Below are 25,562 nucleotides of genomic sequence, written 5' to 3' on the forward strand. Positions count from 1 at the left end.
TGACCCATGTTGGCCAAATCGGATACTTGAGTGTCTAGTCTTTGTCTCATCCCGGTCCGGATCCCAATTAGCCCATCGATTCCGGATCCCTCATAGCATCAACCCGGCCTTTCCCAAAGAAGTCTTGAGCGGCATCGAAGCCGCGCCTCCACTAATTCCTTTTTCAAAGACCAAGCTCTTCATTCTTCCTCACCGATCTGCATTGCCTCGCCTCTCGGCAACGCTCTCCCCTTGACATGACCTCCAACTCTTGCCGACAACCTTCTCGGCATTTTTTGCAGCCACCTCACAAACTATAGCACCCTGGATGCCTCTCTAGCTGTCCCCGGTGAGATTGAAGTACTACTTCATTACCCCGGATGTGTGCGACTCACGGTTAACCTTATCCAATTTTTCTTCCAAGCTAGAAACCCTGGCCTGGCATCCCCGAGCCGACAAGCGTAGCCAACCCGACATCCAATCCCTACAAGAAACAAAATTAATCAGCCAAATATAAAGCAACACAAAGAGCACATAAACAATTAAAACATCCCTTTACAACTAACCTCCTTACCTTGAGAAGCAAGTTCAGAAGCCTTTGTCACAAGAGAAGTCAGGATAGAAACCACTTTAGTAGAAGACTCAAGGGTATTAGCAGACAAAAGCTGGCCGCCCATTTTTGCAGAAAATTCATTTATCCGTGCCCGGGCAGCATCCATATCGTCAGTCCTAGCAGACACTTGCCTGGTACTCCTGATTGGTTGAGCCTGAATAGGCTCTTTCTCTCCCCTTTCCTCTTCAGGAATAACATCTTCCCTTATCCTTTTAGAAGCCTGAACGACCTCTGGTGATACTAGCCTGGGCGGTTCTTGGGGAGGCTGGACATCAGAAACCAAAATATCAAGCGTCTTGTCACTCCCACTAGCCTCCTGGCTCTTGGACTGTTTCAAAGAATTCTAGCCACCCCACCTTTAAATCTTTTGCGATAAAAGTGGCCAACCTAGCGAGAAGACCTGAATACTAAATATATAAAGAATATACATAAATATCAGATGAGAAGCGATAAGAAGACAACAATTGACATAAAGACATATAGAAGACGTACAGGAAAGAGCAGTGGAGCTAGGCTTGCCTTTGGGTACTTTGACCACACTCAGCTTGGTCTTCATATACCGGGGCAATAGATCCCTGCCCAGACTAGCAGGCCAGGCCCTCTCTTCCTCAGGAATAGCAAGGAAAGCCTCTATCCTGGAAATAGCTTCCTCGTCAAGAGGATCAGAGTTCCAATCAGGAGCTGCAAAAATCATCAAAAATACACAGGTGAAACTCAAAACATCCTAATTTCGTATAATATATATTGCAAATTAACAGTACAGGAAACCTACCACTTTCCAGAGGGGGATATCTCAGGTAATCAAAGCCTGACCCCAGACTCTCAGTCCGGATAAACAGGAAAGTCTTTGCCCAGCTTTTATCATCTCCAGAGTCCAGGTTAGTGATTAATGGAGACATTTTTGACTTGATTCTCAAATTAAAACGACCATTAACAGGATTTTTCATATGATATATTGCCCTGATATCATTAATAGTAATTACAAGATTATGTTTAGCACATAAATTTTCAATAGAATGAACAAGTTTCCAAACCATTGGCATAATCTGAAAAGGTGATACTTCCATAGCACGAATGGTATCAATCATTAAAGGAGTAAAAGGTAACTTACAACCTGCTTTGAACGCCCATTCAAAAATACAGAACCAACCAGGTGACACCCGTTAGCTCGATCGACAAGACTCAGGAATCCATACCTCAGTCGAATCAGGAATTAATTTCTTCTCCCTTAAAACCCTATCATAGTTTGTTTTCAATAAGTTTTCTTCAGGAAAGTAAGGATCCAGAGATTGAAGGGCAGAAAAAATAGAATCCCGATATTTAAAAGCTATAGCACGAGCAGGAGGATCAACTTCAATCACCTCCTCCTCCTGGACGTCTTTGGGTTCAGGTTCAGCAGCAGCTTTCTGGGGTGCAGGACGCTTTTTGGCTCCCATATCCTTTATTATTTAGTTTATTGTGATGAATTTTATTTTATAAGTTAGCAGAATGGAACTCCTGGGAAATAGGGGAGAATTTTAGAGAAAATTTAGCAAAGAAAGTGGAAGAAATTTGGTGAAAAACAATCTCATCACAAATACCGTATTTATAGAAGGGGAATAACGGTGCAAAAACCCTAGAAAATGCAAAACTGTCAGCATGACATCATACAAATTAGCCGTTATAGTGTTTAACGGTAACTAGAAGTCTAAGAGTCATTGAGCAAATATAATTCTTTTTATTGTTCAACCCGGTAAAATTGACATCTCACCCCCGCCCGATCCAAAGACGGGCAAAATGTCAAGGGGCAATTGTTAGGCCCAGTTTAGCCTGGTCTGACTCTAACCTGGCCTGACCATACTAGGCTGATTAAGACAACCAGGGACCGGACAAATCTAACTACTATTTGGCTATTGAAGATTATTACAGGATAAGCAGGCTACTAAATTCTGGAAGAGAAGCCTGATGGTAGGTGCAGAATAGCCTGGCAGGACATTCAAACAGGCAGGATTAAGAAGATAAACAAGAGAGGCAGTTGTATGAGCTAATAATCACGTCCTATTCTGAAGGAAGACCAAGTCTAACTATAAGAGTATATCATCAATGAATCAAGACGTATAAAAGAAGGAGAGCTAAAGATTAGTTAAGAATAGAACGAGTCAAACCGGATTAATAGGGAGTGTGCCCTATTAATCTGGTAACAACTCCGACAAAAGAGAGGGACGTTGAAGATCAATACAACGTTAATATTTGTAGGACTATAAATATTGTAATCTGGCATTTGTAATTTCATTCATTATTCATTGGTTTTTATTTAGCTACTTCACAATTTACCTTTCATTATTTCCCGAGTATTCAATTACTTATACAAATTTGTACTCAGCTTATCAAAATAATATAAGTGATATTCTTTATACTTAGTCTTCCCTTATTATTCATTCACAATATTCCAAACTTATAGAACTAGATACCCAAATTACTCTTTAAATCAAGCCGGACCCATTCAGGGGAAATCCTGCTAAAACACCTACCGACTTTTGTAATAAAAATGAAAATTGGGATTGGTGTGATATTTATATAAGATCATTTTTGTAATTAATTCTCCTATTAATTTCAACAATTTATTTGGAGGAAGAAGAAAAATTTTGTGAATGAAGGGAAGATTAAAAATTATCATAACATAATTACTAATAATGGTGCTTAATAACATACTACCATTAAATAAAAGAAGTATATGTTGCATAAATATGATAGATTCATAACCAAAGTTGTAAGTGGAAAATAAAAAGTTTATATTAATTTATTTCTTGTGTTTGTTGTATTAATTTATTTAAGAATAATGTTGATAATAATGACATTTTTGTTAGACATTTTAGTACATTTTATGCATATATAAAAGGGTTAATTTAGTAAATTTACATTGTATAGATTAGTGCCATGTCATAATTAAATTTTTGCCATGTCATAATAAATTTTTACCATGTGGCATTGTCTACGTGGCTTTAATAGGTCATTTTAGAGTAGCCTTTTAATAATATTTATAGATAAATTATCAATAGAAGTTGAAGTGTACTGTGAGGGAAATAACTTTAAAATTAGTAGGAGAAATACATATGACATTTGAAAAATAAACTTCGTATTATGTATAATTAAATATGACATTAACAATAACAAAAGACGTAGGGGCATATTTCAGAGTTCATTTTACTCTTTACATGAGTAAATTCCATGTAATACGTATTATGCATGCACATTTATCACAACCCAGTTCGGCCGAGGGCCTTTTAGCCTCATAATATCTCATTTTTTTAATCGAAAGTTGTTATAAAATTGGATATTATAAATATATCAAAGGGTTTTTTTTTTTCCAGTCTAATTTAATAAAAAGTGAACAAATACTAATGAATAATTTATTTATATTAATAAATTGTATGTAGATAATTAATTTATTTCCCGTTTCTAATAATAAAATTGTAAAATAATTAATTAATTCTCATTTCTAATAGGAAAATCATATTGCTAATTATAATAGAAAAATTTTAAATAATTATTATCTCCTAATTCTAATAGTATAATTAGGGAAAAGAAAGCCTTAATAAATTGTTAATTTATTTCCTATTTCTAATAGGAAAATTGTAAAATAATTAATTAATTCTCATTTCAAATAGGAAAATTATATTCCTAATTATAATAGAAAAATTGTAAATAATTAATTATCTCCTAATTTTAATGGTAATAGTATAATTAGAAAAAAAAGCCTCCTTTAGTTATATATATCAGTTGGAAAGCCCGTGCGATGCACGGGGCTCCCAATAGGATTATATGTTAAAATATATACTAAAGTTGATAAAAAAAAAGTTCAACTATGTTGAATCATTAATGAAAAAAAAAATTGTGGTTGGTTTAGTTGTTCACCGATGAATTATTAGTGTTTTTAACATAAAAGCTTTGTCATTCAATAGTATAATATCAAGTGACATAGTTATAGTATGTTGTTAGTTTTTTCATTGTTACCGGCACAACTGGTTTTTAATTAAAAAAATGATATGAATGTTATGTAAAACAACAGGTGTCAAGATTATATATATTTAGTATGTTCAGAGAACATGTTAAATCTCTTACAACATAATTTTTAATTTTACCTTGACTATTTTTACAATTAAGAGAATTTGCTCCCTATATACCTTTCGCAAAATCAAATCCAAAATGAATTTCAACAGAATTAGTAGTCTCTAAACAACAATCAAAAATATTTGTGATTCTATTAAATAGAATGCAGGGGCCAGGGGCGCTTAGTAGTATCATCTTTGGCAACATCATTTAGTAGTTTATGGCATCACTAAAATCATTGGGTTACCAAGTTAGTATTTTATGGCAACGCTGAAAGCGTTGGTTTAAGTTACCATGGTCTAGTAACAGAAAATTTTAAAATTTAACAAAAAGTCAAATCGTGCTGAAAATGGGAGCAAACAAAATTTCGGGGTTGATTTAGATGAGGATTGATTAATCATCAGTTCCAATAAAAAAACGCAACGAAAACGTTGTAGCATTTGGTATTAACTATATCACTTGTATAACATTCATAGATATAGTTGGATTTTAGAGTTATCGTTCTTATTGTTTCACGCACCATCAATTTTTTTACCAAAATAGTCTTTGACTATGTATACTTAAGACTACTTATCCTTTGGAGTTTCATGCAAAATATCTAATACGACACCTAATTTTGTAAATTTGTGAAAATTTCTTTGTAAACAATGTTCTTCGTGTGGCCTTAATACCTTTGGTCTCTATCATCAATGAGAACCTAAATCCCTCGGATGACAATGTTTTTGATGCTTTTACGTAAAGCTAGCCATTACTAAATACTGGTTTCGACACATAAACAAGGGTCCATGACTCTTGTTTATTGTCATGGTGTAGAACAGGTTCAATGTATATTGTCTCCGCTTAAGAACGAAAGGTATCTTTGCATCCGAAGAAGTCATTACTATCCTCGGGTTAAGTACATTTTGCCGACTTTGAAACCTGTAATTATCTTCCCTTCTACTACGAATTTTCCAAGGCGATTTATAATAAGACAGATCCCCTTACATAATCCTCTTACAGAGTTAATGTTCCTAAATTCTCAACAACATAATCGGCATACCGCACTTGGTCTAAGACTCACCTTGCTTCTTAAACAAATCATTATGAGTTATATTAAAAGAAAATCATCATGGATACTCCCTTCCTTTCTTAAACATCTTCCAACTTGTTTTTTAGGGGTCAAACTTTAATAACTTTGACCATTAATATGTCTAAAATCATGGTCAAACTACCCCATTGATGACTGTATAAAAGCAATACAAACGATCATTGCGAAGAGGATGAAGTACATTTAGTAAATTCCTAAAAGTAATGAATTTTGCTCCCAAAATATAACCCGACTAAAATACTCTGTCAAGTCTCGCATAACCAAAAAAACGACTCCTAAAAGCAAGGATGTCATACGGGGGAGGGGACATGACGGATGTATACCTTCTCATACCCGTATTTAATAGAAAAATTACATACCCCTAGTTGTCGCGGATAAAGTTTTCAAAACCATACCCGCTTCAACTTGTGGTAATCTTAAAATAGTTTCGTTCCATTTAAATGTTATATACTCGTTTATTCTATAGTTTTCTTAAATAATTCTGATATTATTTGTACCCATGTCTAAATCCCATGGTTGACATGATTTAAACAGTTTGAACCTAAAACTTTATTTATATCCGCTTCATCCAAGATAAATGCGATATAATTGGACACTTGTTATAGATTTCCTTTTTGATCAAATTTTCTTTTTCTTATTGTAGAGCTAACCATTTTTATTCTTAGCTAACATTTATTTTGAACCAATTACTTATTATTCTGTTCCTCGTGATGATGGACTATATACATACTTTGCGTTACAAATTTACAATGTCTAATTGCTAATATTTATTCTGAACCAATAACTATTTATTCTATTAATCAACTTATAAAATTTTTAAAAAAAAAAACTTTAGATCAATTCCTAACAATAGGCTCAAAAGCAAGTAAACATGCCCAGAATAAAACATCAAAAACAAATCAATTTGATATGAGAATGGTTCGAAGATCATGAAAAATCTCATATGGCCTTGTTCCCAAGAAATAAGCTTAAGCTTATTTGACCAAAATTTCATTTATCTTAATTTTTTGTAAGTATTTGGTAGATAAATTATTTACCAAAATAAGAGTAACATATGAGAAAGCTACCAATTTTTTAATCCTTCTATTTATAATATTAAATATGAAGTACTTATAGAGACGAGGCGGACAGTCAAGCTGGAACACACTTATAGGGAAGCTAATAGAGCCGCTGATTTCTTAGCAAACTTTGGGGTCAATTCGGGTTCCTTCATTACGCATTTAGACGCTCCTCTTCCTGAGCTATGTTCGATTCTTCGGGAGGATGTTTTTGGTGTCGCTTTTCCTCGTGTTATAGTTAGTAGTTAGTTTTCGGGGCTTTACCCCTCATTTGTACCAAAAAAATATGAAGTACTTATTATGTCATTTTACCAAAAAATTAACTACATTTCGGTTAATTAGTAAAATATATACATACATCAAAAAATCAAAAAATCAATATACTTTAAAAGCTTTCGAATACATCAAAAATTCAAAAAAGTCAATATACTTGGCTGCATAATCTTTGATCATCTATCTCAAATTTTACCCCTATATACATAGAAATCTAAGTAAATATAAATTTAATTAAAAATATGAGTAAATAGAATTCTACCTAGTATGTAAAACCAATACTAAAACACAAAGATACATGGTTGAGTAAATACTACGTAGTGCACAAGCAAGATTTGGTTAAACTAAAACATAATGTGCGTTCTTTTGATTTAATTAATTAATGACCATAACATATGCACAGTCTTGAGTAGGGTGACACCGGTTCAAAAAAACCTGGACCGACCGGAACCGGAATCGGAATCGGAAAAATTCATGGTACGGGACCGGACCGGATTACAAAAATTCCGGTCCGGGACCGGACCGGAAAAATTCCGATCCAAGACGGGACCGGTTGGACCGAAATTATCCACTTTTTCAAATTCCGGTCCATTGGACCGGATCGGACCGGATTGAACCGGAATTAAAAATACAATTTTAAAAAAAAAAATGAAAATAACAATAATTCCGGGCATTTCGGTCCAAACCGGTCTGGACCGGAAAATACCGGTCCTGGACCGGACCGGACCAGAATTTTTAACTCTGGTTCCGGTCCACTCGATTCCGGTCGGGACTGGTCCATTTTTCCGGTCGGGACCGGATTATGCCCACCCTTACTCTTGAGGCCTTTAATAATTTGTAGTATAAATTATTAAAACTCTTTCAAACTTAATCTTATTCGAAATCTAGGCTAATGCGTGCGTTTAGAAATGACCAGTAATTCATCATATGAATAATACTATGAGTTGCTCCATTGTTACAAAAAGCCTTGAGTTGTCCAAGCTGCCAAATTCTAATTTAATTCTTTTATTTCTCCACCTAATTATCTCTACATTCTTATAGAGAGTAAATTAATGAAACAAAAATAGTAACATATATAGATCAGTGTATTGTTTTGTATGCATTGATCACTTGAATGTATATGGAGACATTTACGATGTATATACACACTTCAATGATTATTTAGTGACTATATTTTGACGGAATCGTAGTTTATACTCCGTGTAACTATGTAAGATTACATTACATCATATTAACATAACACTTTAATCAAATAAATTCATTATTTATCCACCAGCTCCTTAAATTTATTTTAATGCTAGAATACTAACTACAAATGTATGATACCATAAGTGGGGCAAAAATAAAAATGATAACTTGAACTATTACAAATGTCCATTATTTATTTGATCATTTTAATCTACTTATATTAGGATAATTTTATTAAGATATATTTTATCTACTTATATTAGAATAGTTTTAATAAAATTTATTTTCAATATTAAGAACTCTACTTTTCTTAGGATAATTTTATTTATTAATTTTTTTTCGAAATCTACTATTGTTAGGATTTCAATTTATTGAATTTTTTATTTTATTTATAATTTTTTTTTCGAAATCTACTCTTGTTAGGATTTCTAAAAAAGTTGGACTCTCTAATATCGCTCGAAAAGTTCCTATTTTATATATATATATTGATTGATTGATTGATTTAGGAAAGTATTATAAATAATTTTTGGATGCAAAAAATAAAGTGTAGAATCTTTTAATTATTATATTATATTATATTATATTATATTATATTCGAGTGGTGTTTCTAATTTTTATATAAAAAACTTATACATTTCATTTTGTAAAAAAATATCGTTAAAAAAAATTATGAAAATAATATAATTTGATTTGTGGTAACAAATTCTATCATTAGAGTATAGATTTCATATAATTTGTTAATATAAAAGATTGTATTTCTTAGTAGGTTATACTCCATGTCCCACATTGAAACATAATCTAGTGTGATGAATATATACTACATATAAATAATAAAATTGTCCCACATCGAAAGATTAACATAAGATGGGGTGATCCTGTGATTATAAATAGGAGCCATCCTGGAACTTAGATTATATATAATGTATAAATATGTGCAAATGATAAGAAATCTATATGGTAGCGTTTTTTTTAGCACGAATCTAATTATATAATTTTCATAGTTTTTTTAAAGATACTTTTTGGTCAAATGAAATGTAAAATCTTTGTTAGGTGGCTTTTAGTCGATGTCTACGTGACATTTAATAGGTGTTTCAAGTAGCCGCGGATTAAGATGTGACATTGCAAATGCATACGTGGCTTTTCCTTATCCTACGTGGCATTGCCTGCGTGACCTTTTAATAAGATTTTATAGATATATAAGATAAAATAAATGTTGATACCCTGACTCGACGCTGACCCGCTAACGACCCGCCCCGAAGATGACCCGACATGAACCGAACTGACCCGAATTCGTCGTTGACCCGACACAACCCGAGCCCGCTTTAACCCAACCCGTAACCGACCCGAGTGACCCGATTACCACCTCAATATTGGATAAAGAAATGGGTTTTTTGTCAAACACAACCTTTAAAAAACTTTTTTTTTTCCAAACACCACCTTTAAAAAAAAAGTTTGTGAAACACAACCTTTAATAAATTTTTTTTTGTTAAACACGACATTTTGGCTAGAGTTTGAACACTTGCAATGTGGTGACTTTCAGTCGATGTTTGAGATAGCAAACGAAGTCGGTTTGAGGTGTTCTTAGACTCTTTGGAAAGGTGGGAGTACAAGCTTTCCGGGGATTACTAATACGGTAGTGATAGGTGGCCTTATGTCGGGTATATTGGTGTGTAAAGTAAGGCTGCTCAAAGAGTAAATTGGAGGTAAAAACAAATCAGAAAAACACAAATTCACTCTTTGACCAGTCTTACTTTACACACCAATAGACCCTAGATAAGGCTACTTATCACCGCCGTATTGATAACGCGTAGAAAGCTTGTACTCCCACCTTTCCAACGAGTCTAAAAACACCTCAAACCGACCTCGTTTGCTATCTCAAACATCGACTGAAAGTCACCCCATTGCAAGTGTTCAAACTCTAGCCAAAATGTCGGTGTTTAACAAAAAAATTTTTATTAAAGGTTGTGTTTCACAAACTTTTTTTTTAAAGGTGGTGTTTGGAAAAAAAAGTTTTTTAAGGGTTGTGTTTGACAAAAAACCCTAAAGAAATCTGATATTAGGACACATCAATTACGTTGACACCAAGGGTAAATAATCATCCTGTCAAAAATTAGCCGAGAAAAACAACCGGGTAAATGGTTCTGCGTGTTACAATATTCATCCCCAATAAAATTCATTCCTTTGATTGATTATAATTTGTTGATCCGAGGAGATCTCCAACAACCCAATCCCTCTCTACTTTTGGCGGTAATCTCTCCATATATTTCTTCATTTCATTTTCTATCCCTGAATTTCAGTTGATGGTTTTTCATGCTGTGTTTTTGACGTTACCCAGAAAGAAAAAGTTTAAATTTTTGACATGTTAATCATATGAATTGTTCAGATTTTGTATCGAATCGAATTGGTTATTGAATAAGATGGGTGTTAGGCAAGCAATTAAGAGACTTGATGCCTTTCCTCGTGCTGAAGAACACTTGTTGCAGAAAACTCAATCCGGTGCTATTGGTATTTTTTTTTTTTAGCTTATTTACATTTTTTGCTGCTCCATTTTTCATTTTTGTTATCAGTTTTCTTTCGGTTTTTTAGTTTATGATTTGGTTTTTCGAGTAATTTGCTGAATTTGGAGTAAGTTATTGCCGGAATTCTTTTTAATCTAATTTGGAACATCTAGAGCTTCAAATCTTTGTGTACTATTCAGCTTTGTCGAGGAATCTGTTGGAGCTGATTTGTTGTGGTGATATTGGTAATGAAGTCGTGTTTTGGGTTAGGCTCTTTTTTGGGGATATATTGGTTTAGTGGGATAATTTGCTGAATTTCCAGGCGACTTTGTGTTTGAAATCTGTTTTAAATGATCACTTGATGAGTGAGTATATCAACGTCATTACCCCAGTGGCCTTTAGGAAGGCTTCCGTCTAAGTGGGATAGATGGGAGTATGGGACTGATATAGGCAGCATTTTCCTGGTAGTCTGTTACGGTGAGATGTTGTTCTACAGGCATATGGAAGTTATCTGACACAATACAGATAACATTGAGATCAGCAGGTGTAATTTCCCACCATAACGTAAACTAGTTAGTTTAGATTAGTGATGCAGGTTAGTGAGTAGGACATAATTTTTCACTTCAAAAGTATGCGCGATTAGGCAGTGCTGCATGTTTTTGCTTCCGCTAAAAGAGAAATAGCCCAGCTTAAAAACATTTTCAATGCTGGATGTCAGATTCAGTGATTTACTAATCTGGTCACCACTTTTTAAGGGTCGTTACGGGGGTAATGAAGCTCAAAACAAAGGAGAAAAGAAGGAAACTGATGATGTTGAAGAGAAGACATAGGCGGTGAAGGGAAGGTGGTGGGGGAATTACTACTCCCATATGAGGCTACTACCTTACCCTAGAGTGGAGGTCGGTAACTATTACCTCATAATTATTTATTAGCCTATATTCCTCTCCTCCCTTTATTCACCATTACCACTACCTCCTACTTTCCTTCATATTTTTCCTCCATTACCCTCCTAACCATCCAACAATTACCCAAATCCAAGCAAGCCATTAGTGTACTATGGAATAAACTACTAGGTGATTTGAAAAGTTGAGCATTCCTGGTGAAACTGCTAGTCTGTTGCTCACTACGAGATAGTGCTAACATATATTGACTTGTTACATGCAACTAGTGAGCTCGTACCATTTTTCTGCTATTTTTGTACTGATGCTATCATTTATTAGAATGTTTGACACCTATATATTTTCCCAATGCAGTATCTATCATAGGGCTTTTCATTATGGCGACTTTATTCTTACACGAGCTCAGATATTATCTAAGTACCTACACAGTTCATCAGGTGACATTTGGTTATTGATTCTTTGTGATTTTGTGCTGTTGTCACATTCGTATCGCAGTTCATCATTTTCTTTTGGCATTTGACAATGGCATCTTTATTCACAGATGTCAGTAGACTTGAAGCGCGGAGAAACTCTCCCCATACATATCAATATGACGTTCCCCTCATTACCATGTGATGGTAAATGTTTTCAAGATATATTCCACTTCACTTAATGATAATTGCTAGGAGATTTGCATAATACTACCCATTATAATCAAGAATTTTCAATATACTACATATTATGCTTATTTATTCAAAGTACTACCTACATAGTTACAACTCATCCCAAATTGATACCTAATAACCTAAATTAGATCATAATTGAGGTGTAATTATCAAAAAAACAAAAATTAATATGGTATACCCATTTTACCCATTTTTACACACTCACCCTCCACCATCTTCTACCCCTCTATTAGAACCACCATCACCACCCACACCACCACCACAACCACACTACCTAAATCCCACCATTTTTTATGTTTACCATGTTCGACACCTCCACTACCTAACCAGGCTGTCACCATCACCCCTATTCCAGCCACCCACACAACCTAACACCACTGCACCTTTACCCTAATCTTGCCACACCTTACACCGTATCTACCACCTTAGTGCCACAAAAATCCCACCTTTAGTTTATCCCAAAACCACCACCGCCGCTACAACCGCACCCAAGTCACACATAGTAGAAATCCCTAGATCTGAGTTGTATAGTTCTGCAAGGTGCAACAAGTTAAGGAGGTGACGTAGGGAATGGCGACGACCATGGTAAAGTTATTGATGGAAGTTGAATGGATATTTGGGTAATGGCGGTAATGGTGGGAGCTAGGTAGCTGGGAATGGTGGTATGTGATATAAGAATGGTGACATGAAGTGGGATGGTGGTGGGTGTTAAAGGTGGTTGATGTTGGTGATGGCGGATGTTGTTGGTGATGGTGGGTGGGTAGATGAACATGATGAATTGATGGGAAAAAAAGGAATAAAGGATTAAAAGATGGGGTAGGATTATTAATAAGGGTATAATGGGTAGGATTATCTAGAATTAAATTAAAAAAGGAAAAATTAATGAAAGTTATCTTATAATGGTCAATTAAGACCTAATTTAGGTTATTAGGTACCAGTTTAGGAAGAGTTGTAACTATTTAGATAGTAGTTTGAATAAATAAGCATAATATGTAGTATTTTGAAAAATTTTAACTATAATAGGTAGTAATTTGCAATTTTTCCTAATTGCTAATACATTTTGTTGTGAAGCTGACATCTTCAAAATTTTCATAAATGGTGAATGGTATACGTTTTGTGCAGTTCTCAGTGTGGATGCTATTGACATGTCCGGAAAGCATGAAGTGGATTTGGACACGAACATATGGAAGGTATTTTTGACTCTTTTCATGGTTACTTTCTTAACCAATGGATTTGTATTACAATTTCTACTTTCTACCTGGACTGGTTGGTGACTGGATTTTTTTTTTTTTGGTTTTGACTTTTGTACTTTGTTTCACTTGTCATTCGCTTTTCACCTTTCTCTTTCTATCGACCCCTCAGCTATGTTACTCCGACTCTTCTAATTTCCTCGAGTACCCATGTCCGACACTCGACACTCGGACATGGGTATGACACTTGGACACCTCATTTTAGACCAAAAATGCATACTTTACAAAAAAATAGCCGAGTCCGGCACTTGGACACGCACCTGTGTCGGATACTTCTAAACGATTCTAAGTAACATAGCCCCTCAGTGACGGTTCAAAAGGATAATTCATGTCAGTCGACACCGAATCATTTTGGGATTAAGGCTCTTTGTGGTTGTGGTTGTGGTTGTGTGTTCGCTCTTGCCGTTCAATTTTTCCGTTTTTGCTTTATTTTCATTTTCTCTCACCCCCTCTCTTACCTGGTTGAGTTCCTAATATACTTCCTTGTGATAGTTCATGTCTGTAACCAGTGAAGTCTGGTTGAGCTCCTACTACACTTACTTATGATGGTTCATGTCAATAGCTAGTTGAGTCTGTATTATTAGGGAACTTACGCTTTGTTGCTCTTTTGTCATAGACTGTTGTATACGTAATATTACTGATTATACTAGTGTTTCTTTCTGTCATATCTATACTGTTTGATCTGTGCATCAGTGTTTGGATTTCTATATGAATGTTCACTAGTAGCATGGCAAGTGGTATGATTGCCTTTCACCCTTGCTACCTGGAGCTCTGGCTCGATTTTGAATAATTTTATCTGTGCTACATAAGCTTAGAAGATCTCACTGGTCATTATACAAACTTTGGTAAATCTGTAGTGATTTCTGTATATATAGCTTGATGAGATAGTTTTTGGTTCTTCTTGTTCTGTTATGTATGTTCTTTCTAGTGGAATTGTATCTGCCATTGGCTTAGCAGGCATTTACCCCTACAGCTGTACTTAAAAACTGATAATTATCATGTAAGTAAACAAGTTAATGTCGCCAGAGTTTTCATTTTTTTTGAACCCACCAGACCAGGTTCGTTTCAAATCGTAATTGGAAATTGTAGAAAAGGTTTAGCTTTGATAGCCACAGGAAAATATGATGTCAACTAATTTATCTCTTACTATATGCTCTTTTGAAAAAAAAAAAGATCTTTTATAAGCCAATGCATAGTGCACTGAGGAACTGATTGTTTTTCGCATTGTTGAATCGGCATGTTTTGTGGACTGTTGGTAAATGATAGATCAGACATAACCAGGGGTGAAATTGTCCTTTTAGAACTTCTTTGTGCCTAGGAGCTTTTGGCATGAATCTTAGTTTGTGAAGGCGCAAGACGCAATAATTTTGACTTAAAAAGCAGAACTAACACAAAAATAGCGTTCTGGTCTTTGGAGAGGCTTAGACACATGTGGTTCTTGCAGGGAATTATCAATTATATGATGGTCATGAATTTTCATTATTTCCAATGCAGCCAAAAACTTGATTTTTTATGTTTTGGATAATGATGGAATAAAGCAAAATCTCTTGCTAAAGTGGCTGCACTTTTTTATTTTGAAGTGGCAATCATTTGACGCAATTCTCGAGTCGACGCAATTTTATGATTATCCAAAAAGCAATCTCTTTGTGGTGTTAATAGAGATGTAAAACTACGTGAACCCAACCTCCTTTACCCTGGTATATGTGAGAGCCCTAGAGGCACTGAGTAATATTCTTATTATTTGTCTTCCTAAAGACAAAGAAGTAATTGAAGTTTGTAAAAAAGCAGTGTCCTACTGCTAATTATTCCTCCTAGGACAGGTAATTGGATACTGACTTTATACTTTTAACTTTTACCTTGTCTGGATGCCTCTGATTTAGCAAAGGGAGGCATGCTTATCACTAACATTGGTTTTATGCAGCTTCGCTTAAACAGTGATGGTTATATTATTGGAACTGAATTCTTGACGGACTTGGTGGAGAAAGGCTCCTCTCATGATCATGGTATCATTCTTGTTTTACTGTTCTTTCTCCTTATTAGTTGTGCCAAGTAGAATTGGCACTGATTAGTAAGGTTCTATATATGTGTAATGATAATTGTTCAGGCTATTATCATATCAGGGGCAAAAATAAAAGTTAGCTACCCATTTATTTCATTTATATAAACTGAGCCATGTACTTTCGAATGGTGTCTGTCCTCATGGAAACACTTGTCCTAGAAAGATTCACTGCTTCCTAATCGTAATTTTTTTATGTCAGTGATTTACTATGCCATTAGTCACTGGACTTTAGGTGTTGATGACCTTGAAGGATTTGGGAATTATAGTTAAGAGAGTTGAAAAAAAGATGGAAGAGTGTGGTTGGTCAACTCTAATATTTGATGAATTTGTTTCTGTGGGTAGATGTGGGCCTGTAGCCACATCAGCTATTGAGAGGATGATAATAACTGCAGTCTCTTAGACCACTTACATGTCTTATTTGGCCTTGGGATCTACTCCAGTGAACTAAATTTTAATGTCCCTTTTCTTAGTCAAGAAACGGGTATGGGGGGTTTTTTTTACTTACAAATTAATTTCCACACTAGCCAAAATGGCTTGTGGGAAGTCTGAAGTACATACAAACTCCTCCCCAAAAGACCTGTCATAATGAGCAACAGTTCCAGCCCTGCTTGACATGATTCCCATCTATATGTGTTGTTTCATGAGGTATCAGGGGGGTCCTTCCACATTTGGTTGTGGCCTGAGGACCAAATGGAAAGTTGCAGCTTTGGTTTTGTTTGATGTGTACATCTATTGTCTACCCCCACTTACTATGCTCAGTTTGTTAGTCTCTTTGGAAGCACTGACAGTGGCATCGACTATAATGATGAAGTTTTCAAGTTATTTTAGCTACATATAATTTCCCAAAAATTTATGCTGCGTGCTTGAGTAAATTTAACTGCTATGCTCCATGTGCTTGGCTGCTTGGCTGCTTATAAAGTTGAAGTTGAAAGGTGTTAGGAAAAGGGGCTAACCTCTAGGCCTCGGTATAATTCATCTTTTCTCTTTCTTTTCTAACTACTGAAAACAATGGGATGGTTTGTCTCTCCCCAAGATTGGTGATAATATTATATGGAAACCTTGTGGACTGAAAATATACTTCATAACTCTTAAAAAGAAAGTTTCCTCATATTATGAAATGAAACAGCATGGATGCCTCATTACTTGTTTTTCTGGGCTCCTACTTTGTTCCTTTTTGCTGCCATTATGAGGCTGATATGTTTTGTGGTTTGTGTGTGTTTCAACTAAATCAATTCTGGAACTTTCCCCTTTCTCTTTAAAAAGTTCTGTACTTTGATTTGAAATTGTTTGGTTGTGAGTTCCTAATGAAAAATTTGTTGGTTATTCAACTTAATGAGAATCTTAACAACTCTTTGGTAGGTCATCACAATCATCACCAGAGTGGTCATAAAGATGTGCATGTAGATCACAAAGATGAGCATGGTGATGATAAAGAGAAAGAAGAGGATCTAAAACAGAAAAGTCATCTGCAGGGCTTTGATGAAGAGACTGAAAAAATGGTCAAAAAAGTTAAGCAAGCAATGGCAAATGGAGAAGGATGTCGGGTATCTTTTGAACTTAATTTCTGAGTTCTGACTGGTTTAGAAATCTTTCTAATTGTAAATTGTTATTATATCTGTTAATGGGTTCATTACAATTCACAGGTTTATGGTGTTTTGGATGTGCAAAGGGTTGCTGGTAACTTTCATATTTCAGTTCATGGACTGAACATTTTTGTTGCACAGATGGTGAGGTCCTCTTTCAATCATAACTTACGAAATTTTTTCCTTTAGTTCTAGATTCTTGCCAGTGTAGGTACTTATTTTCTGGTATTCTTGCTTGTCTGTATCTTTTGTATTAATGGAATTGGTCATTATAGTCGCAATTTTAGTAATATCTTTTCTCTGGTTAAGGCTTTGAAGTGTAAAATCTCCATTGTTATAGCGGAGTCAGTTTTACTTCTCTTAAGGTTTCTTAGTTTTTGTATTGCTTTAAGGTATCCTGTAGTTCACTTCTTTTCATTCAGGCCATAAATGATTCTAGTTGACTCCTGTAGTTCTGATACCAGGCTAATACATCTGAAAGTAGTGTACGATCATCTGAAAGTATTTGTCTGATTTCTGTTTCCTTTCTTTCACAGATCTTTGAAGGATCCAATCATGTCAATGTCAGTCACATGATTCACGACTTATCATTTGGTCCAAAATATCCGGGAATCCATAACCCTCTCGATGATACAGTTCGAATTTTGCGTGGCGCAAGTGGCACTTTCAAGTACTACATAAAGGTAAGTTTGAGATATCATTATATGTTTGCTTACGTCCTAGTCATACTTGAGTTGTGCAACCGATGTATGTGTTGCATATGTGTCAAACTCATCTCAGTTTTTATCAGGTCTAACTAGATCGTCAAAAGGATCCTAACCCGTGTTTTCTCTATCTCTAACCTCCTCTCATGTTTAAGCATATTGCTTATTTAAATGTTTTCTGGTGATTGATGTGTTTCAGTTTGGTTTCACCTTTGATGTTTGTAAAACCTGATTCTCATGAAAAATACTTGCACTGTTATTTCTTTTTGGGTGGGTGGGGGTGGCTTGTATAGACTTCGAATACTTGACTGTCCTGACTAACTTTTTCAGGATAGACTAAAAGGTATAAAAAAGAGTTTATAGTCATAAGTTGATATTTGATCAGGACAAGACATCCTCAAAGCTGATATTGACAAATTACGCCAATTTTTTAGATTTTATTCGTATTCTCTGGAAATCGTAGCTGACTTGGCCCCATAAGGATCATATGTAAGTCACTTGACCCCAAAAATAGTCTCTAAAGAAGAGGAAATTATGGAATATCATAGATTCTTTTCTACCAAAGACATAACAAATTAGTTAGAAAAAAGTTACCGCATTCCCAAATTATATTCTTCTTTTGCTTCTCTGGGTCTAAATAAACTCTCTGCTTTATGTTTTGATACTCGGAGGAGTCAATTCCTCTCCTTTCACCCACCAGACCTTCTCTGCTTGTATGTTTTAATACTCGGAAGTCTCGGCCCCCCCTTTCACCTACAAGAGCTGCTTCTATAAGAATTAAGCCACGTGACGGTGAAATGATGTCATTGTGTTGTATTAGAACCGTGATGGCCCTTTGGGTATGTTGCTTGGTCTTTGCATCTATGTTTCTCAACTTGGCTGCGAGTGCGGGAGGCTGATCATGGCTATTTTGCGAAAAATTCTCATGTTTTTGGCCTAAAGTAAATTGTTGCAGTGTGTTTAAGACTTTAAGTAGCTGAACTGAAATGTCAAAGTAAAGTTCGCGTTGCGGCAGTTTGGATTGGTTTATAGTTTATAGCTCTCATGTCAAGTTGTGGTTATTGTTCGAGTATGGGTTAGACACTCGGACCGGGTTGGGTCAAGTTTCCCTGGTCTAAATCCAGCCACTAAGCCTAGACTGGCTTCAGATGCTGCAACAGTATTCTGATTATCACGTGCAAGCAATTTTGATGACTGACATAATGCTTATGAGTTGATAGCAAGGTTATACTTTCAAATGATTTAATAAAAACCTTGGTTATTACTTTTTACACTAATTGTTCTGTGATTTTTTTTTACTTGCGAAATTATGTCTGATTAGTGCTCAAAAGGGTTTGCATGTTGCTTTGTTTTAGATTGTTCCAACTGAATACAAGTATATCTCGAAAGAGGTCTTGCCTACCAATCAGTTTTCTGTCACTGAATACTTCTCACCTATGAAAGAATTTGATAGGTCATGGCCAGGTTGGTATTTTTTTTATTATAGCAGCAGTGTACATAATAGTATTCTACTGTATCACTTACAAGGATATTTTTGTTGTTCTCCCTGTGTTTCTAAACATTTTAGATTTTTGTGACAGCTGTTTACTTCCTGTATGATCTGTCACCAATCACTGTGACAATCAGAGAAGAACGCCGCAGCTTTCTGCACTTCCTTACTCGTCTTTCTGCAGTATTAGGGGGTACCTTTGCTTTAACAGGTTAGCCTAATTGCTCTACAATTTGTCTTCATATTTCGAAGTTGTCCCAAGTAATCTGATAAGCTTAGGAGTTCTTATTAAGAACGACGGAGTACTTATGTATTAATTCATGCCTTAAAATTGGGAAGATGAGCTATTTCCAATAATTTATCACTCCTAATGTTCAAGTTTAAGTTTTTAATAGACATTTACTTGCAGTTTACGCCAATAATATCTTAATAAAAACTAACGACCATTATTGGTAATTTGGAATACTTAGAGCATCTAGTTCCCCAGTTGGATTGTTGCTGCTGCAAGTTTACCGATTTTTGTTGCTAGTTCTGAATGTTGTATCCAGATTTGCCTAAAATTCTTGAACCTTCCATATTGTTTATCAGTTGTGAGGGTTGTTTATGCTCAAGACATACGGACATGTTTATTTAACACAAATACATGTATATAATCATACGAGTTTTATAATTAGATACCTTATATCTCGTGGGGTCCGGGGAGATTGAAGCACTAACTTTTTTTCATGTATTTTTCTTCAGTTGCGAGGGTTGTTTATGCCCAAGAAATTCCGACATGTTTATGAAAAACATGCATATAATCGTACCAGTAGCGTATCTACTATCTACCTTATAGTACGTGGTGTCTCGGGGAGACCGGAACACTGATTTTTTTCCATTTCAAGTATTTTGACCAAGTTTTAGGATGAACCATTTTAACATTTTATTTTTTGTATAATTAAATTGTTCAAAAAGTTTTCACAACATAAACCAGTCTTAAACCTCAGTTTCTGTCAGGACCATTGTATTGGTTGTCGACTTGTCGTTGCCTTAAAATGCCGTCATAGTGATCTTCAAAACCTCTTCAAAATGGCGGGGTCTCAGTGTTGGAGCCTTAATTTGATACCATGGCGGAAAGCCGGAAACAAAACATTCTAGATCAACCACTCTATATCCGGTGCTTAAATTCTTGCTCTACATGCAGGACTGTTGGATCGCTGGATGTATAGACTTGTCGAGGCAGTGACAAAGCCAAACAAAAGGGGAGCACACTAATCGAAATGGATCGTTGATTTTGCCAAATTTGACGCGTCTCAAAATGAAGAGGAGAGTTGCCCAGATGATTCAACCTACAGTTTGATCTTTCAAGTAAAAGATTAGGAGATGCCCACTTTGGTTATACTCCTCTTCTTTGAGTCTAGAACATGGACATTTATGATCTAAAAGGAAATACAAGTCTGGCTTTTGTAAACAACAATTTTGGGCATGAAGGATTGGTGGAGTGGGTTAGGGTTTTAGCTTGAACTATATTATGATTATGATTGTTCCTTTTTTCTCAATTAAAATTATAATTTTATACACAATTACAAAATCATTTCATAAATGAGTTGAGATACAAGACTGTCAAGACGAGAGCTCAAACATCACATTTTTCCATCAAGGATCTTTGATTCGACTTCATGTAACGATATGAAATTAACGTGCTCATGTTAGTACCTTGCATGGCTTGCAAGTTGCAACCCTTTAAAGTACGGTCCTGCTATATATCGTCGATAATTTACTAATTATCGTCGACAATTAATGTAAATTTTCAAGTTTGCCCTCCATAACATAACTGCATATCCGTCTCACAAAAATGCAATTTCCGTCTCACTAAAACACAAATGCAATTTCCGTCTCACTAAAACACAAATGCAATTTCCGTCTCACTAAAATACAAGTCACCGTCTCACTAAAATATTTCAAAAAAAAAAAAGACGGTTTTTCAAAAAAAAAAAAGCGGTATTTGTAATGAACAACATGAACGGGAACGATTTTAACAACGATTCCAACAATGAAGCTAGTAACGAGGTGTGTTTACGATTTTGTTTTGTCTAAAATTTATGTTTTATTATCGATTGAATCCCGAATTAGGATAGATGCCTTGATTGTAGACGGAATTATGATAGAATTCGTGACGGATTTAGTTGAAAATGCAATCGAAAAAAAAAAGACGAAATGGGCCGGACGAAGAGAATTTTCGTCTAGACCTGGTGTTTGGACGAAAGAATTTTTCGTCCAACACCAGGCCTGGACGAAAAATTCTTTCGTCCAAGGCCCATATTGGACGAAAGAATTTTTCGTCCAGGCCTGGTTTTGGACGAAAAATTCTTTCGTCCAGGCCCAATTCGTGTATTTTTTTTCATTTTTTTTTGTTTCCGTCTTATATATATATTTTTTTTAATTTTTTCCGACTCGTTTTGTATAAAACAATTAAAATAATTAATTCCCGTCTTTGTATTATATATTTTTTATTTTTTTTTTCCGACTCGTTTTGTATAAAACAATTAAAATAATTAATTACCGTCTTTATTTTATACTTTTTTCTTTATTTTTTCCGACTCGTTTTGTATAACACAATTAAAATAATTAATTACTGTCTTTGTATTATATTTTTTTTATTTTTTATTTTTTCCGACTCGTTTCGTACAAAATAATTAATTATTAACTAATTTATCGAAATGCGTGCGCAGGTGAATAACGATGGAGACGGTATTGATTACTCAGATCATTTTACGACTACCATGTTCTTTGCATCAAGTATGGAAGCGTTTAATTGGGCATATGAGATCGGACTCCGACTCGGGTTTGGTATAAAAAGAGCAAGCAACAAGAGAGTTGGTCATAACACGAATTTGATACAAGATTATTTTGTTTGTCGGATGGGTGGAAGAGGTCCTGTAAATAAGGATGCCGATTCTTTAATGAGGGGTAACACGGCTACCGCGTGGTGCAAATGCAAATTTTCAATGAAAGTTGTTGAATTACAAGAGAATAAGTGGAAGCTTGTCATGAGATCCGGGTTTCATAATCATGCTTTAACGTTGTATTGTGACGGCGACAGATACTTTGCAAAGTTTGATGAAGAGGAGTTGGCTTATATCGATGCCCAAGTTAGAGCTCACGTTAGACCGGCAATTATTAGTGCGGGTTTGCATCGAAATCCGAAAAGTCAAGACCTAATCGGCGACAAATCTACAATCGTTCTCAGAAAGTAAGGGCCGAGGAAAGAGATGGGAGAAACCCGACACAACAGATGCTAGCACTTGCGGTTCAGCATAAGTACGTTCATTATTGGGTCACTGATCAGGAGATCGATGAGCTAACCCACGTGTTCATGGCTCATCCAGAAGCCGTTAAGATGTTTCGATCATACTATTATGTGGTACTGATCGATTCCACGTACAAGACAAATTTATACCGTCTTCCGCTTGTTGAGATGGTTGGAGTCACACCCGTCGGGAAGAGCTTTGTCATCGCGTATGCTCTTGTGAAGCATGAGTCCGAGGATGGATATCTGTGGGTCTTACGGAAACTGAAGGCCCTTCTCAATGATGCTGTTCAATCTAATGCTATTGTTACTGATTGCGAGGCAGGTTTGTTGAACGCGATTCCCACTGTTTTTCCGGATTCGTCTCACTTGCTATGTCTTTGGCATATATATTCTAACGTGGAGACGAAAGCACTTGATATCACGGGTCGGGATAGTTGGGCTAAGCACATAACTTGTAACTTGTTTGAAGCGGTTGTCGAGGCGGAGGCCGAAGATAAGTTTCATGTGGCGTGGGGCAATTTGGCAAGGCAATGGGCGGGAGTGGCGGCTTATATTGAGAGGCAATGGTTCCCGCACTTGGAGAAATGGGCCAAGTATAGAACGAACAAGATAACTCATTTTGAGAACACTTCTACATCCCGGGTTGAGTCGGCTCATGCGAATTTGAAGAGATGGTTGAATAGCGCGAAACTGGCCATTGATAGCTTCTGGATTCAGTTTCATTCTTTGATGGAAACGCAACATGTTGAGATCCGACACTCGTTGGAGTTATATAGATCGAGGCGGTTGACGGGGATTAGTCGATTATTTTCCAGACTTTCTTATAAAATATCAAAGAATGGCATCATTGAATTGCGTGAAGAATTCGAAAGAGGTGCCAAGATGACGGAAGATGCCTTGATGATCGATTGCGGTTGTGTAAAGGCTACTACACTTGGTTTGATATGTGCTTGTTCACTTCATCGCATTGCTAGAAACGGATCACGGGTCCCTGTTGATGTGTTACATGCATTTTGGAGGAAGTTGGAGTACGATGGTTCCGAGGCAATGCCGGCTTGTGACGATGATCGATTGGAGGAGTTATTCGATGAAATTCGGAATGCAGATCCGAGTATGAGATCATCCATGTTCGATGCCCTTTACTCTCAGATACATCCGGATGAGGAGGATGTAAACGAGCCTTGGGTGAACGAGAACCCTAGAGGACGTCCGAGTAGGGGAACTCGTAGAGAGCCGTCCGCCGTTGAGCATGCACGAGTTCGGGTTCGAGTAGGCAGAGCTACGCCCCAAAGAAACTCGTCTTCCCAACGAACTCCGTCTAGTACCCCCCGTTCCACTCCGACGGTTCCTGTTACTCCGTCTACTATTCCCCGTTCCACTCCGACGGTTCGTTTTACTCCGCCGAGTACCCCCCGATCCACTCAAACGGGCCCCGGTACACCGTCTACCACTGCTACCATGAGTAAGGAGAGTTTCAGCACATCGCATTGCGCACCTCTTGAAGTAGACTACACTATTGGTCATTCGAGGTACTTTCCTTATCTTGACTTTTTGCCTTCCTGGTTTACCGAGTATCTAGAAGCGTGGTATAATCCTTCCGGAGACGGTCATTGTGGTTTCCGAGTTCTCTCACATGCTGTTCGGGGTGACCAATCTCATTTCACGATGGCTAGAATAGATTTACTTAGGGAAATCCGTAGTCCCCTTTACCGTGATCATATTTATGGCCCAGTGAGATTTGATGCGGAGGTAGCTAGAATTACATTTATGGATCAGATACCGTGTGGCTCGGGTCATTGGATGGACAGTTTCGATCTATATGGTTATGCTACGATGTACAATTGGGTGATATGTTGTATTTCTTCATGGGACGATCAAGAAGGTCACCGACATTGGAATGGTAGTCATACTTATTTGCCTTTACGAGCCCCCACCGGAGTACGTACCCCATATGGTGTCTTATGGGTATTACATGCGGGAAACCACTATCTGAGCCTCCAGGTACGCCCCTTGTCACCTATGCCTCCAATAGCCCCTTGTTGGGTACATGATGAAAGCGCAGCTCATTATAATGGCATGTATCGACATCAGCTATCTTTATGGCGCAGTTTCGAGACCGGATCTTAGTTTTTTTTTATTTATCCGAATATTGTACCTTATATTTTATTTATCCAATTATTGTAGTTTATAATTTATTTATCCGATTAAATGTCTTGGGTAATTTAATTTAATATGCAACGAAATTTAATTAAATGACTTAAAACGTAATTTAATTAAAACAATCCTTAAAACATAATTTCACATAATTTAATTAAAACATTCCTTAATTTGAAATACATCGACATTACATAAACCACTTAAAACATAATTAAAACATAACTAAACCCTAAACCCCAACCCTCAAACCCCAAACCCTAAACCCTAAACCCTAAACCCCAAACCTCAAACCCTAAACCCTAAGCCCCAAACCTCAAACCCTAAACCCAAACCTCAAACCCTAAACCCATACAACGATATTAAATAAAACATAACATAATTAAACCACTATCGAACTTAATTATCTTCCGATGATGAAGATGACGATTCCTTATCTTCTTCATGATCTTGAACCTCAATTTCTTCAGGTTGGGTAGCCATATATTGAGTCAACAAATAATTGATGTAGAGATAAACATTTCCTAGGTTCAGCACTCTACCGGCACATAAGTCTGATAGTCTTGGGTAATCGATCACGGTGAGGATGCGCTCAAAATATGTAAAGAGATCACTTCTTAACCTGCGAAACTCCCACATCTTCTCGTTTACTGCTTCATCAGAAACAACCTCATCTCTAACT

At 36.1% G+C, this 25,562-nt stretch overlaps 2 protein-coding genes across 2 annotated transcripts; both read left to right on the forward strand.

The window, feature by feature from the left end:
• Positions 1–10,370: 10,370 nt before the first annotated feature.
• Positions 10,371–21,038, forward strand: LOC141642734 (uncharacterized). Its single transcript, XM_074451651.1, has 12 exons — positions 10,371–10,534; positions 10,671–10,792; positions 12,039–12,121; positions 12,226–12,301; positions 13,472–13,539; positions 15,521–15,602; positions 17,018–17,202; positions 17,302–17,385; positions 17,778–17,924; positions 19,301–19,409; positions 19,526–19,645; positions 20,618–21,038. Exons 2-12 carry the CDS (start codon positions 10,705–10,707, stop codon positions 20,686–20,688), a joined length of 1,113 nt encoding a protein of 370 aa, XP_074307752.1. The 5' UTR covers positions 10,371–10,534; positions 10,671–10,704; the 3' UTR covers positions 20,689–21,038.
• Positions 21,039–22,133: 1,095 nt separating this feature from the next.
• LOC141640767 (uncharacterized) lies at positions 22,134–24,853 on the forward strand. Its single transcript, XM_074449449.1, has 3 exons — positions 22,134–22,577; positions 22,664–23,253; positions 23,701–24,853. The coding sequence occupies exons 1-3, from the start codon at positions 22,134–22,136 to the stop codon at positions 24,851–24,853; spliced, it is 2,187 nt and encodes a 728-aa protein (XP_074305550.1).
• Positions 24,854–25,562: the final 709 nt, after the last annotated feature.

This window comes from Silene latifolia, chromosome 2 (assembly GCF_048544455.1).
Source record: "Silene latifolia isolate original U9 population chromosome 2, ASM4854445v1, whole genome shotgun sequence".
Classification (NCBI taxonomy): Eukaryota; Viridiplantae; Streptophyta; class Magnoliopsida; order Caryophyllales; family Caryophyllaceae; genus Silene; species Silene latifolia.

Excerpts from the sequence above, each read along its gene's own strand:
- LOC141642734 (XM_074451651.1), top strand. The coding sequence starts at position 10,705 with ATGGGTGTTAGGCAAGCAATTAAGAGACTTGATGCCTTTCCTCGTGCT. Across the intron at positions 17,203-17,301 it reads CAAATGGAGAAGGATGTCGG|GTTTATGGTGTTTTGGATGT; the intron begins GTATCTTTTGAA and ends TACAATTCACAG. Across the intron at positions 17,925-19,300 it reads CTTTCAAGTACTACATAAAG|ATTGTTCCAACTGAATACAA; the intron begins GTAAGTTTGAGA and ends GCTTTGTTTTAG.
- LOC141640767 (XM_074449449.1), top strand. The coding sequence starts at position 22,134 with ATGCGTGCGCAGGTGAATAACGATGGAGACGGTATTGATTACTCAGAT. Across the intron at positions 22,578-22,663 it reads ATGCCCAAGTTAGAGCTCAC|AAAGTAAGGGCCGAGGAAAG; the intron begins GTTAGACCGGCA and ends AATCGTTCTCAG. Across the intron at positions 23,254-23,700 it reads GCGTGGGGCAATTTGGCAAG|AAACGGATCACGGGTCCCTG; the intron begins GCAATGGGCGGG and ends TCGCATTGCTAG.